This window comes from Mirounga angustirostris, unplaced genomic scaffold, assembly GCF_029215605.1.
Source record: "Mirounga angustirostris isolate CCGP_5_RB_7025 unplaced genomic scaffold, mMirAng1.0.hap1 SCAF_13, whole genome shotgun sequence".
In the NCBI taxonomy this organism is placed as follows: Eukaryota; Metazoa; Chordata; class Mammalia; order Carnivora; family Phocidae; genus Mirounga; species Mirounga angustirostris.
In genome coordinates this window covers 51,890,691-51,908,077 of record NW_026991721.1, presented here as the reverse complement: position 1 = coordinate 51,908,077, position 17,387 = coordinate 51,890,691, and the positions used below count along the sequence as shown (strand labels likewise).

General features: G+C 39.9%; 1 protein-coding gene across 4 annotated transcripts in view; it reads right to left on the bottom strand.

Moving 5' to 3' along the window:
* Nucleotides 1–17,387, bottom strand: part of INTS4 (integrator complex subunit 4) — a 110,466-nt gene that overhangs the window by 32,054 nt on the left and 61,025 nt on the right. For all 4 annotated transcript variants that reach the window (XM_064576869.1, XM_064576870.1, XM_064576871.1 and 1 more), the window contains 3 exons: nucleotides 10,564–10,769; nucleotides 4,045–4,187; nucleotides 834–949 (listed from right to left, as the gene is read on the bottom strand). In XM_064576869.1, the coding sequence (XP_064432939.1) occupies nucleotides 834–949; nucleotides 4,045–4,187; nucleotides 10,564–10,769 (465 nt within the window). The remainder of the gene's footprint in view (nucleotides 1–833; nucleotides 950–4,044; nucleotides 4,188–10,563; nucleotides 10,770–17,387) is intronic.

Sequence of the window (17,387 nt, the reverse complement as noted above, 5' to 3'; positions counted from 1 at the left end):
AGATTCTTTCCCTCTACCCCTCCCCTGCCCGCTCCCATGCATGTGGTCTCTCTCTCTCAAATAAATAAATCTTTAAAAAAAGAAAGAGAGAGAGAGGAAGGAAGGACGGAAGAAAGAAAGGAAGGAAGGAAGGAAGGATAGAAGGAAGGAAGGAAAAATGGAAGGATGGAAGGAAAGAAGGAAGGAAGGAAGGAAGGTCGTTCATAGGCTTTAAAATCAAGGGTGGGGGCGCCTGGGTGGCTCATTCGTTAATCGTCTGCCTTCCGCTCAGGTCATGATCCCGGTGTCCTGGGACTGAGTCCCGCATTGGGCTCCCTGCTCAGCGGGGAGCCTGCTTGTGCTCTCCCTCTCTCTGACAAATAAATAAATAAAATCTAAAAAAAAAAAAAAAAAAAAAACAGAAACAAAAACAACAACAAAAAAACAACGATGTCTGGCTTTGAATCCCACATGTACCGCTTGGAGAGTTATTTAGCCTCTCTAAGCCCCAGTCTCTTCATCTGTAAACTGGGACTCATACCTCCTTCCAGGGGTGTTTGGAAGATAGTGGTAAATGTATAAAGCATGAAACAGTGTGGAATATAATAAATGCTCAAGAAAGGGTAAAAAAAAATTACTACTAATAACATTAGTATTAAACAGCAAATGTGAATTACTGTGAAAACAAGAATGAAAGTTAAGAATAGTAACTATTAGGCTCCCTTGGGATATACCCTTAAGTAAAAGAAATGAAAAAAATTAAACTCAGGACCTCCCCCTCCAAGTTACACTGCAGAAAAAATGCCAAAACACCCCACCAAATCAGCCCAGTCTGTCCTAAGCACAGAGGATACAAGCTGGATCATCCATGTCTGGTTCAGCTGTGTCAAAAAACGGATGGGTGCTCAGGAGCTCTGGCACCAAGGGAAGCACCAGGGTCGGATGCCGACTTCCCAGAAACTTCAAGCATCTGAAACAAACAAAATGAGAGCCCACCTTAGTAACTTAATCAACGTTTTATAAAGTACTGGGGATTGGAATCAGAAAACCTGATTCAGAAATGCAAATTCCCAACCACCCATTTTTGCTACCTCTATGACCTCAAGTAAGTCATTCAATTATTCTGGAACTCAGTTCATCTAAAAAAATTGCTATTATGAAAATTAAAGAGCTGGTATGGCATAAATTACTGCTGGTTATTTAACCCACAGCCATTTTCTCCAACTTCCTTGCCAAGAGAACCCTGATTTTACTCAGGTATTGGGTAGGTGCTCAGAGAAGGTAGGCTCAGCCCAAGGGCTCAACCACAATTGGTCTAAACCCATCATGGCAATCCCACTCCCATTTGCCCATTTCTCCCAAAGTGACTCCTTTGCAGGTAGTAAAGTAACCCATTTCTGGTCAAAGGAGCAAGAAGGAAAGTCTGGTGGGGAGCTACTCAGGAATCTTCTGGCGAAAAAGAGAAATGTGTGAGAGGGAATGCCCTTTCCTTTCTGCCTTAAGATACTGTCTTATGAGGCAGCCATCCTGCAACTATGAGAAAAAAAGCTAAGGGAATTGCAAAGAAACCACAGTGCTAACCCTGTTAAACTGCTGAATGACCAATCCTAAGACCGACTTTCTGACTTGTTATGCCAAAAAATTAGACCTTATTGTTTAAACCACTTCTAATCAGATTTTCTATTACTTGTAGGTAAAAGCATTATAACTGATATCCTGGGTGAAGTGACCTGACCTGAAACATGAAAATTACTGTGTGGCCTTGGGCAGATATGTTTCTCACCTACAGATTGGGATTAAAAATCATTACCTCATACAGTTGCTATAAGGATTAAATGAGATAATGAATAAAAAGTACTCAGCAGGGCGCCTGGGTGGCTCAGTTGGTTAAAGCAACTGCCTTCGGCTCAGGTCATGATCCTGGAGTCACTGGATCGAGTCCCGCATCGGGCTCCCTGCTCAGCGAGGAGCCTGCTTCTCCCTCTGACCCTCCCCCCTCTCATGTACTCTCTCTCATTCTCGCTCTCTCAAATAAATAAATAAATCTTTAAAAAAAAAAAAAGTACTCAGCAAAGAGTCTGTCACATAGTTAAGAACTCTATTAGGTATTATTAAGTAGCTACTATGACGACAAAAAAACCCTTTATAAGCTATAAAGAACTGTACATGCACTGGTAGCTATACATTTTTATTATCTTTTGTTAAGTTCTGGTTTAGAAGGTATGCTGAATTGAAAAGAAATATAAATCCTTATTTCTATTCTTCTGGAATTCATAATCCAGCTGGGGCAAAAATGATGAACACTACAAGGTAATGAACTGTCAAATGAATGATACTCTGCTTTCCACCTGTCAAAGGCAGAGGAGATGACCATGATCAGAGGTTTCAAAAAGGAGATGGGACTTCCCCAGGGACTGGAGAACAAACAGACTGGCAAGAGAGCAAAAACAAGCACCATGAACAAATTGATGGCTATATGGAGTATGATAGGTATCCCATTTAAAACACTTGACATTGTTAGGAAAGTATATTTTTCCCCAGTTCTGCTTTTCCTTCTGTGTGAAAAGAACTTAATGCACTTATTTTGTGAACTCTCTCAGACCTTTTATTCACTGTGTTTCAGGGGACACTGTAAATCTTGTTGTTTGGCCTCAGGTACCATTCCTTTATTTTATCTCCTATTCTCTTCGGGTCGCCCGAGTATCTGGGCCTCTCTGAAACTGGACTTCAATTCTGACTTGTAGTATCTTTTCACTCATCTACCTCCCTACCCACGCATTTCCTACTTCTCTCCCTCCCTGCTATTTGAAGGCTAGGCCTCTGACTTGAATCCATTTTTAACTCTCCACAGCACCTAACACAGCGATTGGGTTATAGAGCCAAGTGCTCCATAAGCATTTGTTGAATGAACTAAAGCTATGTAAACAGAACAAATTACCTCCTTCAAAGCTTTCATTTATGTATGTATCTTTAAAAATGCCTTAAAAACATGCCACTGTGACTATTCCTTCACTCTTTTATCACATCCTTTTTTGGTATTCCTAAGTAAAGCCACCATTCATGGAAAGAGATGAAAAATCAAATGATAATTAGAACAGGTAATTTCAAAATCTCTTGGAACACTATAAGATGAAGGAGCTTTCTGTCTGCAATCACCCAGTAAAGACAGTCTTAAATAAATATTCTGGGTGAACCAAATAACCACATATCTTATTTTAAAGCAAGGAGAATGTTCTGTGAAACACTCTGTGAAACACAACCCCTTCCATCAAGCAGAATTAATCATTCCTTCTGTGTCACCCCAGAACTACAGACACTGACACGGGTGCTTCTCCCCACTACAACCCCCACACCCCAAAGGACTGAGTGCTCCTTGAAGACTGCCCTGGTATTTTCAGTTTTTAATAGATCTTGCAAGTACCTGATCTGACCCACAGTTTTTCTACTTTTAGTAACAAATTTTTCTGAAAATCCAATCAACTACACCATTGGAATGATCTCAGCACATAAGCTCACTTAAATATGTGGAGCACGATTACAAACATTTTATAATAAATGTATGCAAGCAGTCCTTCAGATGGGAATTCATGAACAATGTTAAGTTTGACTCTAGTCAGTAAAGGGAGCGGTAAACAGGGGAAAAAATGATAGTAATTTTCCATCTGTAGACAAAGTGCCCGTCCTGCCTCTAATCTGTACAATGACAGCTGTGATCCTGTATACAATGCAAAACAGACAAAGAAGTGATTAACAGTATAAAGGAGCAAAAGGAATCTAATCAACTCCTCTCTGTACCTGTAGCACTTACCACAGGGCTTGGCCCATAGTGAGTGTACAGTAGCAAGCACATACTATCTGCCAGGACGATGGATGGACAAATAATCTAAAATGTGATATTCAATTTAGGAATCAGACTCCTGAGTGTTCAGTTAAGTTGAATCAGGTTTCTAAATTGAAGGCAAAATTGAGGGCCATACCATCAATCTATGAGGATCCACTGAATAATTCAATATACATTTACCACATTATTGGACTCAGTGAACAAATGAGCAAAAAAGTCCTTACTTCCATATGGAGTCCCTATCAGTAGGGTACTTGGTTAAATTTTTCAGCAGCTCCACCAGGGCAAGATGAATCCCTTCTTTGGTTGAAACGTTAGTACAGCATAAAAGTTCATGGAGAGCCTCTCGAATATCTCTGGACGAATCCTTTAAAAAAAGTAATAATAATAATAACAACAACAATAAAAGCAGTCACTGTGAATCAGCTCTTACGGGAGAGTGTACAAGTTACAATGGGACTATAGGGTAAAGAGCCTCTGAATTTTCTCAGAGGGGAGAAGCTAGAAGTTGAGAAGACCTCACAGAAGAGGTAACACTTGAACTCAGATTTGAAGATTTCATTAATTGGCTCATTCGTTCATATAAATTCAACATTTATTGAACACTTATTAAACAGTCAAACATTTACCAAGCACCTACTATGTACCAAATGCTAGGGACATAGCATCAATTAAAATCAAATCTCAGCTTTCAGGAGCTTCATTCTAGTGAAAAGACAAAAATAAGTATTTATAGGGCGCCTGGGTGGCTCAGTTGGTTAAAGCAACTGCCTTCAGCTCAGGTTATGATCCTGGAGTCCTGGGATTGAGTCCCGCATCGGGCTCCCTGCTCAGCAGGGAGTCTGCTTCTCCCTCTGACCCTCCCCCCTCTCATGTGCTCTCTCTCTCTCATTCTCTCTCTCAAATAAATAAAATCTTTAAAAAAAAAAGAGTATTTATACAGGTCAGATAGTGGTAAGTACGATGAAGACACTACAAAGCAGGTTAAAGGGAAGAATAGTAGGACAGGTGGGATATTTTACACAGGATAATGAAAGGTAGCCTCAAAAATAAAGGCCATGAAGAGGAAGCAGGTTTGAAAAATAGCAAGGAAGCCCGTATGGCCACAGCAGAGTAAATAAAAAGACAGTGTTACAAGATGATGTTGGAGAAATGGCCCTTCCCTTCCTGATACCCACTCTATCTCACCAAAATGACTGGAAAAGGTCACAACAACTTCTTAATGCTAAAAGACATGGATGCATATCAGTTCTATTCTTCTTGGCTATCTCGATAGCATTTGTTCTCAGTTCTTCAGAACTTTTTAATACAGACATTTTGAAACATATATAAAAGGAGAGATAATAAATCCCTCAGTTTCAACAATTAACTGATAGCCAATCACGTTTCATCTATACCTTTACGCACTCCTCCCAATTAGATTATCTTGAAGCCAGAGAAATCATAGCATGTCATTGGTAAATATTTCCATAAATATATTTTTTAAGATGATTCCTTATTTTAAAAAAGCCACAAAGCCAGTATCATGCCTAAAAATGTAATAATTGCTTAATATCAAATATCCAGTCAGTACTCAAATTTCTCTGACTGACTCAGAAAGTCTGTTTGTTGTAGTCAGGATCCAACGAAGGTCCACACACTGCAATTCAGCAGTATGTTCCTTAAGCATCTTTTAATATGTAAAAATCACTGTATAGCTCACATTTCTCCCCCTGTAATTTCTTCCCTGTATATCCTGTGATGTTGTTAGATTTAGAGGTTTGATTAGAGTCACGTTCAATTTTTTTTATTTATAAGACCACTTCACAGGTGGTACGGTGTACTTCCCTCAGGAACTATATGAAGTCTGTTTCTCTTTTGTGAGGTTAGTAACCATTGGTGATCACTGCCTAGATCTACCAACTCACTGAAGTTGTAAAACAATGATGTACAAATCCTATCATTCTTCTTTAATTTATTAACTGGAATACTCCTATAAAAAGAAACTTCCCCTTATCGACCAGCTGGTTATCGTGAAGTTCAGTTTGTATAGGAAAAAGAAGGATTAATGCTCGATTCCTTAATTTACCAGTTTCCAAAATAAGAAGTTGATTACTAAGCATCTTCCAAAGATGACTAATGCACTGTTTTGTTTAAGTATCATTATAAAATCATGAATTTAAACATACTTGCAGTTACAGTCCTTAATAGTGTATCTATAATGATGTGTCTCCTGGGTCTTTCTGAAATGATCCTAGAGGTCTTTGATAGCTAATAACTGCTTTCTGTATACAAGGTGGTATAAGCTCATCCTGTTACATTTCCTACACTAGACCTGGAATCAGCCATTTCTCTTAGGAATTTTGGTACCTTTTAGTGGAAATGAGATCTCCAAAGCGTTGTTTGAAGTCAGGTTTACTGATACAGAGTTTTCATTCTGTAAAATTCATCCTTCTCAGTGAACACTTCCACGAGTTTAACCAATCCATATAGTTACATAACCACCATCCTGATCAAGATATAAAACATTCCCATCACCAAACTCTTCCCTAGTGTCCCCTTGTAGTCTAGCCCTCACCCACAGTCTCTGGCAACCATTGATGTATTTTCTGCTACAGTTTCGTCTTTCCCAAAAGGTCATATAAATGGAATCACAGAGTATGCTCTATGATTGAGGCTGGCTACTTTCACCTAGCATAATGCATGTGAGATTCACCCATGTTGTTACGTGTATCAGCAACTCGTTCCTTTTTATTACTGAGTAGTACCACATTGTATAGATATACCCAGTTTATTTACACATTCACCAACTCAAGGATTTGTGTTGTTTTAGTTTGGAAATACTGTAAGTAAAGCCACAATAAATATCTGCACACAGACTTTTGTGTGAACAAAAATTTTCAATTCTCTTTAGGAAATGCTTCAGAGTGGGAATGCAGTATCAAATGATAAATTTATGTTTAACTTTATAAAAAATGTCCAAAGTGACTGTATCATTTTGCATTCCCATCAGCAGTGGTTGAGTTTGCCAGATGCTCCCTGTCCTCACAGCACTTGATATTGTCAGCATTTCTTTTGGGTTTTGGTTAGCCATTCCAATAGGTGTGGTGTTGTAATACCTTGCTGTAGTTTTAATTTGCATTTCCCTAATGACTAATGATGTTAAGCATGCTTCACATGCTTATTATTTGCCACTTTTATTTTCTTTCCTTAAGTACCATTTAAATCTTTTGCTGATTCTGTTATCAGGTGATTTGTTTCCTTATTACTGAATTTTGAGAATTCTTTATATATTCTTTATCATCAGATATATGTTTTGCAAATATTTTCTCCCAGTCTGTGATATGTCCTTTCAAAAACATGTTTTTTCCTTTGGCTTAGAAAAACAGAAATTTGGGGCTCCCGGGTGGCTCAGTTGGTTAAGTGTCTGCCTTCAGCTCAGTGGGATCAAGCCCCGTGTCGGGCTCCCCACTCACTGGGGAGTCTGCTTCTCCTTCTCCCTCTGCCCCTCCACACCATTCATGCTCCCTCTCTCTCTCAAATAAATAAATAAAATCTAAAGAAGGAAGAAAGAAAGAAAGAAAAACAGGCATTTATTGTCTCAGTTCTGGAGGCCCGAGTCCAGAATCAAGGTATGAGCAGGGCTGGCTCCTTCTGAGGCTGTGGAGAATCGACGCCAGGCCTCTCCCAGCTTCTGGTAGCCCTGGCATTCCTTGGCTTGTAGATGGCATTCTCTCTGTGTCTTCACATCACCTTTCTTCTATGCATGTTTCTGTATCCAAATCCATCCCCCGCTTTTTTGTATAGTTTATACATTAAAGGCATTATATATGTTTGATTTGATCCTATTATCTCTCTTTATTGTGGTAAAATACACACAAATAAGATTTACCATTTTAAGTCAACATACATTTTAAGTGTACAGTTCTGTGGCATTAAATACACTTACACTGTTGTGCTGTCTTTATAATTACTTAAAAGTATCTTTTTGAAGAGCTTTTAAATTTTGATAAAGTCCAATTTATCTAGTCATTTCTCTTATGGATTAAGTTTTTGGTGGCGGATCTAAGAAATTTTGGTCTAATCCAAGGTCACAAATATTTTCTCCTAAAAGTTTTATAGTATTTAGTTTTACTTAATACATGAAAGAAATCCAACTAAAAATTTTAAAGGATGCATCTGCATCCACACAGCAAAATCTAAGAATCAGAGCCTCTTCTCCAAAGCTAGGTTGGAGACATGCCTTCTTTATTTTCCGAGAACCCTCTTTCAGACTGCAGGTCTCTCAATTGTTCGCTCTCTATAGTTACCAGCACCAACTCCTTAATAAACGCATCTGACCATGTTGTTGTTCTGTTTAGGAACTTGTTTGGCTTACCCACACCTCTTGGACAAAGCTCAGGCTCCCCAGCATGGCACGCAAGGTCCTTCACAATCAGTTCTCCACTCATTTCTCCCTCAGAGCCATGTGAACTTCTCAACATCCCTGTCCATGCTATGCCATTTCCACCTTCCCAGCCTTCATCTGTGGCCACACGCTAGCGCTCTGGCTAGAATGTCATTCCTTGGTTTACTTAGATACTATCTTGTAATTACTGGCTTATACTGCTGCCTTCTCTACAAAACTGTGAGCAACTCAGAGGTAACAACTAGTACTGTCTACTTTCACATCCTTAGAACCTAGCACAGAACCTGGCTCTGCAAAAAAAAAAAAAAATCGGTAACTGTTTCTTGAATGACTTTACCAATATTATGAACCACTACCATGCTAAGCATTTTACATGAATTCTCTCTCAATTCTTACAAGAAACATATGAATATGTGGAATCATTCTTACTTTATACATGAGAAAACCAATACGGTAAAGGGTACATGGTACATGTCACTCTCCTTAGGTAGCTCATATTCACATCAGGGAGAGGGAGTTGAGACAAAACCTGCCATTAACGATAAAATGTGAAACTACAGTAAGAGATACATAAGCATGCTTGTGGCCTTATGAACAATTCTATACATCAAAACATAGCTTGGAAAAGAGCTCAGATATTTAGCAAACATTTCCTGAGCATCTACCTGTTTCAGACACTACAAGGCACTAGAAGTAAAAAAAAAAAAAAAAAGAAAGAAAGAAGCCAGGATTCTGCAAAGCTCTCAGTCTTGTGAAATAAAGAATTAAATAATCAAAAAACCATCCTGATATATGCTAGACACAGGGTGACACAGGAAGACAGAGGAGTGCTACTTAATCCACTTGTGGTGGAGTTACTTAGGGAATATCCTGCCAAATATAGATCTGAGAATAAGCAGAAATCAAGGAGGTGAAAGTTGGCAGTTTTTGCAGGCAGAGGGGGAAAAGAGAGTGAAAGAAAAATGGTGAGGAAAAGCATGATGATTAGGGGAGTGACTCCAGTATCAAGTTCAAGATGAGGAATGGTGGGAAAGAATGCAAAAAAGGAAAGGCGGTGCTAGGGTAGAGAGCCCACCCACGGAGAACAATGCACAGAATGCAAACTTATCTTCTTAGGAAAAAATAAATGAAAAATTATAAACACAGACTTATAATTCAGGAAAAATCTTACCAGAAGTGCTGAGCAGCTGAGAAAATTGATACTGAACTTCAAAATCAAAGCACCCAATCTGTTTTCTGAAGTATGGAGCAGAAATCTGTAACAAGTGCTAATGACTGAAACATCCAATAGCTATCCCTTTCACAATATCTGAAAAACCAAAACCAAACCGAAACAAGAAAGAAACCAGAGGCCAAATCTCATTTATTAATATTCTGAAAAACGTCGGGACTCACAAATAAAATCCAGACACTTTAGAAAAATAATTCAAGAACCACATCGAGTTGTAGAGCCTGGGAGGCAAATCTGTGTTCATATCCTGGCAGAGCCACTTACCAGCAATGTGACCTCAAACAAATTACTTTCTTCTCTGTAAAACTCCAGGGTTGAATGAGTTGATTCGCTAAGATCTGTTCCTGCTATAATAGCCTATGATTCACTAGAAGCATTAAATCAAATCAAAAGGTGAAAAGAATTCTTCTTTAGCCCCTGCCTTATCTGTAATCACTTCTCATCCATCACTTCAGCTCTACACTGCTATTACAGTGAATGCCTTTTAACTCCTTAAATGCATCATATTCACTCTTACCTCTGGATCCATAGACACTACTCCCTCTGGTGCCCTTCCACCCTACCATCAGCGCCATTTCTTCCTAAGAAAGGGCCTCATCAAGTCCTACTCCTCCTCCAAGTGTCTACTATAGCATTCCTTCCTGCTTCCCCATCTCCCAACCTTACCCCAGGGAACCCCGTCCTTTCCCGATCACAGCAATGCTAAGCTTTCTTTGAGTTTCCTGTTGAACAGCGAGTCTCCTCCACCTCGGTGGAGCTGTGTGATGAGAAGGCAGAACTGTGCTGCCCAAACATTCCTGCATCACCAGTGCCTAGCACAGTGCCTGGTTTAAAGACATATTTATTTGAGAGAGAGACAGAGAGAGAGAGACAAGAGAGAGAAAGAGCGTGCGCTGGCGGGGAGGGGCAGAGGGAGAGAGAGAGTCTCAAGCAGACTCAGTGCTGAGTGCAGAGCCCAATGCGGGGCTCAATCCCACAACCCTGAGATCACGACCTAAGCCTAAACCAAGAGTCAGACATCCAACTGACTGCGCCACCCAGGCGCCCCATAATGCCCGGTTTAAAAATAAAGTGGTTCTCAGTGGGTACCGATGAAGAAATGAGTAACGAACTGTGAAGACTCACCTCTAACACAGCCAGGACAGTGTCAAGCTGATCCTCTCGGAGAGTGATATTGTTAGAGATTTTTCTCATGGTGTGTATAGACTGCAGACGTACTTCCTCAATTTCATCGTTAAACATATCAACCAGGAAATCAAGGCACTTCTCCGCAAAAGAGGGTGAAGACTGGGCCAGCATGCAGAGAGCCTCCACAGCAGCAATGCGGACCTCTAGACGAAAGGGGACAAATAAAACTGCACATTAGGTTAAGAGCCATGGGAGAAATCCAAGGATTCCTTCTCATTCAGGTTTGTCTTTTGCTCTCTACTCCTCTGTTAACAAACTCTCTCTGGGAGATCTCCTCCCTGCCCACAGATTCAGCTACCACCTTCACACTGACCTCAGAACAAGGACTTTGGTGTCACAGGGACTAAGGTTTAGATCCTGACTCGCAGACATGTGATCAAGTCACATGTCTGTCTCTATTAACTGCACTTCTTGAAAATTAAGTTCTTATTTATCTCAGAACTCAAACCATGGCTCTCCACTCAGTACTTTTAAAAAGCTGATTTTAAATAATTAAGATTAAAACAGACTAGATATCATTTTCTCATCTTAGAGATAAGATTCAGCAAAGTGAATTAACTTGCCTTAAAGTGAGTGAGAGCGGAGATAAGACTAGTGCCCAGGTCTGCTGATTCTAGACTAGCATCATGTAGTGGTTACGGATACATGCTTTGGAACGATAAAGGTCTCACAGTAAATTGTGAAGAGTAATTCCTCCACTGATTTGAAGGGTGATCTTGAATAAGTAACTCAACTTCCTAGCACCTCAATTTTTTCACCTTAAACAGAGATAATACTCATTTCCTTACAGAACAGTTAGGAGGACTAAACGACATACTATAGGTAAAGCATAAAGCACAGTGCGTGGCATATGTTGAAAGCTCAGGAGATGTTAGCTCCAGCACAGGTACGGATCTTACAAGCACCTTGAAAACAGAGGCATGTCCTCTACCTCCCTGTACGGCCTGAACCTGTAACAGTAAAGCCACTGATTCCAGGGAGCCCTTCATTCACTCACTAGCAATGCTTCCTGAATGTGTACTACACACCAGGCCCTGTGCTAAGAGCCCCGATACAAAGATGAGAGGTGAGTAAGTACAGACCACGCTCACAAGACTTCCATACATGCTTGTTTTGTTCCAGTGGTTCCCACATGGTTCTGTAACAAAATCTACAGTTTCAAAAAAGAAAGAAAAAACCCCACTCAAGTTGTGGTTAAAACTCACAAATATAATCTGGTTTTTTGTATAAGAAAGGTTTTATAGACACTTTATTTTTTTTTAAGATTTTCTTATTTATTTATATGACAGAGAGAGACACAGCAAAAGAGGGAACACAAGTAGGGGGAGTGGGAGAGGGAGAAGCAGGCTTCCCGTGGAGCAAGGAGCCTGATGCAGGGCTCGATCCCAGGACTCTGGGATCATGACCTGAGCCTAAGGCAGATGCCTAATGACTGAGCCACCCAGGCGCCCCTTTATAGACACTTTAAAAGCAGAGATACTACATTAAAGGGAGATGACTCAGATTTTTCTTGGTAGTGATGAATTCTTCCTTTCATCAGAAAGGAAGGATTTGCTACACTTCATAATAATGTAATTTAAACATGAAATTGCTAATAATTACAAAGGAAGCCAGAGAAGGACCAAAATGTGTTAAATGCTGGCTCTTCTGCCTAGGGCTTTACCCATCACACCACACTAAATCATGTTTAACTGTTGCAAGTCCACAAAGTGAATCACAGAGATACTTCTGATCAGCATGAGATAATCAGTATGGACCTGAGCTGATGCAACTCTAAGCAGAAGCGAAAAAAAACTTGGTGTTTCTCTTTGTATGTGTAGTCTGGTAAATTAACAATTTCTACTGGATTCTTGGAATGCTGAAAATGTATTACAGTCTCTTTAAGGGTCCAGGGCAGAGAAAAGGAATCAGCTATGCCAAAGAAAATAAATAAATAAAGATCCTCTGGTGCCTTAACATGTGCAATCAGATCCTGACTTTGCTACTTACTAGCTTTGTTCTTAGTACTGAAGACACAAAGATGAACAAGAAAGAGATAACCTCCCAGCGCCTACAGACAAGAATAGTTAATGGCATTACAAAGTGATGAGTGGTACAGTGAAAAGCACAGGGAGTGTAAGAAAATGCAGAAGAGGTATGTAGCCCACTAAGTAGGATCAGAGGCGGCTTTCTGGAACAAATGACCTCTAAAACAATACCTAAGGGAGCTGCTAAGCCAAAAGAAAGGAAAAAGGCCTTTCTAAGCAGAGGAACCACACATACAAAGGTCCAAAAGAGAGGGAAAACATGGAATAACTAGAGGACTAAAAGTATGTGTGATACTAGAGTCCACAGCTAATGAAATAAGGCGCCATTTCATTCCCAGCAATGTGTCCTTAATTCACCCAGAATTTTAGAAATATGATAAAATTAGAAAGCTGCCATACCTGATACTGGTTATGATCTATCTGCTTTCAAAGTTAAGTTCCTTTAATTAAACCTTAGTGACGAACAGTTAAGTGTCTGACTTGGTTTTGGCTCATGTCATGATCTCAGGGTCGTGAGATCAAGCCCCACATTTGGCTCCATGCTCAGTGCAGTGTCTGCTTGAGATTCTCTTCCTCTCCCTCCTCCTCTGCCCCTCGCCCCACACATGCACGCGCGCTCTCGCTCGCTCGCTCTCTAAAATAAAATCTTTTAAAAAAGCCCTTAGTGACAAACTTATGTAGAACTAAATCACATAAACATTAATTGTGATGAAATTCAACTGTAAAATTAAATAAAGCAAAAATGCTAGTAGAAACTAAATAAAATAGGTTCCAGTTACTTGTCTTAGGATAAAATGGGTATTAATAACTGGCCTTCCTTATTATGAAATACCATTTAAAGTATAATTCACGTATCAAGTTCACAGAGAACAAAAAGGCAGAGGTTGCTTTAACTAATTTCTTTATACAAGTTTCCCCCATTATCCAAAAGTAGAGTGAAACAATGAAATCTTTCATAAGCTGAAACAATGTAAAGCACAGTATAAACGAAGTAAAGCAGAGTATCCCCCCCTTTCCAAAAGTTCATTTTGTGTCACCTCACTTTTAGAAAAGACTGACATGAGTATGGTAATTACTTTTTTCATAAAAATGAAACTCCTCTTTGGATTTCTTTTGGTTAACAAAAACAGGTACTAATGTAGGTCTTTCATAAAACCAAAGTGGCATGAAGTGAACTTTAAGCAAGTGGGGAAGATACCTAGACACTTAAAGCCTTATAGCAAACTAGATAAGGTAACCCAATTCTTATATCTTCTAACAGAAAATTGTCTTTCAAAAGTAATTCTTGCCCTTCTAAGAAGTTCTATTCTGAGGTAATTTTTTTTTTTAACAGGCATTTAGAAGACCTGAGTTCTAATCCTCTGATATAAATTTACTATTTAATTTGGACAATCAACACTATCTCTCCTGCTCTGTTACAATTACTGAAAATGAGAAGGTTGTAGTCAATCATCTCAAAACAATGACATTCCTTATGTAAGATAGATAGCATCGTATTATGGAAATTACAAGAGCTTTGGAATACTTCTTTCTGCAAGATTTATCTTTCTATGGGAAACAACTAAAAACAGAAATAAAAAAACAGAAACAACAGCATTCAACCCACTGGACATCAGACAATAAAGGGTAATGATTCCTGAGAGGCAGGAAATAAATGAGGTAGGCTCTAGAATTATACCAGTTTTGTCTGGAAAGCGTTTTCAGGTTCCAGGTCTCCCTGAGTTGAGAAGACAGAGCTGGGAGTCTGGAAAGGCCACTATGGACAGAGTTCGTAAGGCAAAGTACCAAAAAGAAAAGTACTACACAGAAAGCATTTTGGATAACTGCAGAGGGTCCTCCTCAAGTCATCAGCTGAGTTCTGATCTGTAAAGAAATTGAGATCTGAGAAAGAACCACTAAGCAGGGCTTGAGGGAACAATCTCCAAAACTCATAAATGGTCTACAACTGTTTCTTCAGAAGAGTTTGAGTTGGAAGTAAAATAAGCTCTAGACTAAATGCTGCTTCAGTTCCCCTTAACAAAGCTTAAAAATAAGACCTGAAATAAATGCATCCCACAACAAAGCTCAAAAATATAGGAATATAACAATGTTCATTACCCAACAGAGTAAAATTCACAATGGCTGGCATCCAACTGAAAATTGCTAGGCATGCACAGAAGTAGGAAAATATCAATAATGAGGAGAAAAATCAATCAATCAAAACCAACACAGAAATCACACAAGCAATAGACTTAATAGACAAAAACATTAGGATAGTTATTGTAAATGCATTCTTTGTTGACAAAGTTAAAGGAAAGATCAAGCAGATTAAGCAGATACATGGGAGATACTAAACAAACCCAAATTCTAATTGAATTTATATGAATGAAAACTATTATGTGTGAGATGAAAAATACACTGGATGGGATTAAAATCAGAATACACATGGTAGAGGAAAAGATTAGTGAACTCCAAGACAAAGCAATAAATATTCCAAAATGAAACAAAAAAAAAACTAGAAAAAAATCAGGATGGAGGGGGAGCTGGATAGCTCAGTCGGTTAAGTATCTGACTCCTGATTTCAGCTCAGGTCATGATCTCAGGGTTGTGGGATCAAGCCCCACACTGGGCTCCACGCTGGGCATGGAGCCTGCTTAAGATTCTCTCTCTTGGGGCACGTGGGTGGCTCAGTCATTAAGCATCTGCCTTCGGCTCAGGTCATGATCCCAGGGTCCTGGGATTGAGCCCCGCCTCGGGCTCCCTACTCAGCGGGAAGCCTGCTTCTCCCTCTCTCTCTGCCTGCCACTCCCCCTGCTTATGCTCTCTGTCAAATAAATAAAATCTTAAAAAAAAAGGGGGGGGGAGCCTGGGTGGCACAGTTGTCAAGCGTCTGCCTTCGGCTCAGGTCATGATCCCAGGGTCCTGGAATCAGGCCCCACATCGGGCTCCCTGCTCAGCGGGAAGCCTGCTTCTCCCTCTCCCACTCCCCCTGCTTGTGTTCCTTCTCTCGCTGTGTCTCTTTCTGTCAAATAAATAAATAAAATATTTTAAAAAAAGGTTCTCTCTCCCTTTGCCCCTCCCCCCACTCCTTCTCTTAAAAAGGGAGGGGGATGCAGCACCAGTGAGCTACAGGACAACATCAATAGTCTAATATATGTGTGTTTGGAGTCACCAAAGGAACATGGGACCAGAAAAATTATGAAGAAATAATGGCCAAAGATTTTCCAATTTGATGAAAACTATAAACCCACAGATCTAAGAAGCAATAAACTTCAAGCATAAGAAACATGAAGAAATGAAACAAGACACACTATAATTAAACAGCTTAAAACTGGTGACAAAGAGAAAAATCCTAAAAGCAAACAGAGATGGATAAAGAAGATGTGGTATATGCATACAATGGAATATTAGTCAGCCATCAAAAAGAATGAAATCCTGCCATTTGCAACATGATGGATGGAACTAGAGTGTATTATGCTAAGCAAAATAAGTCAGCCAGAGAAAGACAAACACCATATGATTTCACTCATATGGGGACTTTAAGAAACAAAACTGATGGGGTGGCGCCTGGGTGGCTCAGTTGTTGGGCATCTGCCTCCAGCTCAGGTCATGATCCCAGGGTCCTGGGATCGAGCCCCACATCAGGCTCCCTGCTCAGTGCGAAGCCTGCTTCTCCCTCTCCCACTCCCCCTGCTTGTGTTCCCTCTCTGGCTGTCTTTCTCTCTGTCAAATAACTAAAATCTTTTTTTTTTTTTAAAGATTTTATTTATTTATTTGAGAGAGAGAGAATGAGAGAGAGCACATGAGAGGGGGGAGGGTCAGAGGGAGAAGCAGACTCCCTGCCAAGCAGGGAGCCCCATGCGGGACTCGATCCAGGGACTCCAGTATCACGACCTGAGCCGAAGGCAGTCACTTAACCAACTGAGCCACCCAGGCGCCCAGAAATAACTAAAATCTTTAAAAAAAAAAAAGAAACAAAACTGATGAACACAGGGGAAGGGAAGGAAAAATAAAATAAGATAAAAACAGAGACGGAGCTAAACCATAAGAAACTCTTGACTACAGGGAACACACTGAGGATTGCTGGAGGGAAGGGGATGGGGGGATGGGGTAACTGGGTGATGAACATTAAGGAGGGCACATGATGTGATGAGCACTGGGTGTTACACACAACTGATGAATCACTAAACTGAAATTAATAATATACTATATGTTAACTAACTTGAATTTAAATTAAAAAAAGGCAACTAGAGAAAAACACATCATATAAAGAAGAACAAATATAAAAAATGGCAGCAGACTTCTCAACAGAAATAATGCAAACAGGAAAATTGTGGAACGCTGAAAACCCACCCTATTAAACTAGAATTCAATTTCCAGTGAAAATATCTTTCAAAAATGAAGGTGAGGGGCACCTGGGTGGCTCAGTCAGTTGAGCATCAGACTCCTGAGTTATCTCAGGTCATGAGCTCAGGGCTTTGAGATTGAGTCCCACATTGGACTCCATGCTCAGTGCAGAGTCTGCTTGAGATTCTCTCCCTTTCCCTATCCCTCCCTCTCTGTCCCTCTCCCCGCTCGCACACTTTCTCTCTAAAATAAATAAAATTTTTTACAAAAATGAAGGTGAAAGAAAAACTTCATAAGTCGTAATAATAAAGGCTTTGAGATCAGACATAATCTTGCTTCTGCTTCTTACTAGCTGGGTGACCAATAACAAGTTATTGTTATCAGTATAATATCAATTTTTACTACCAA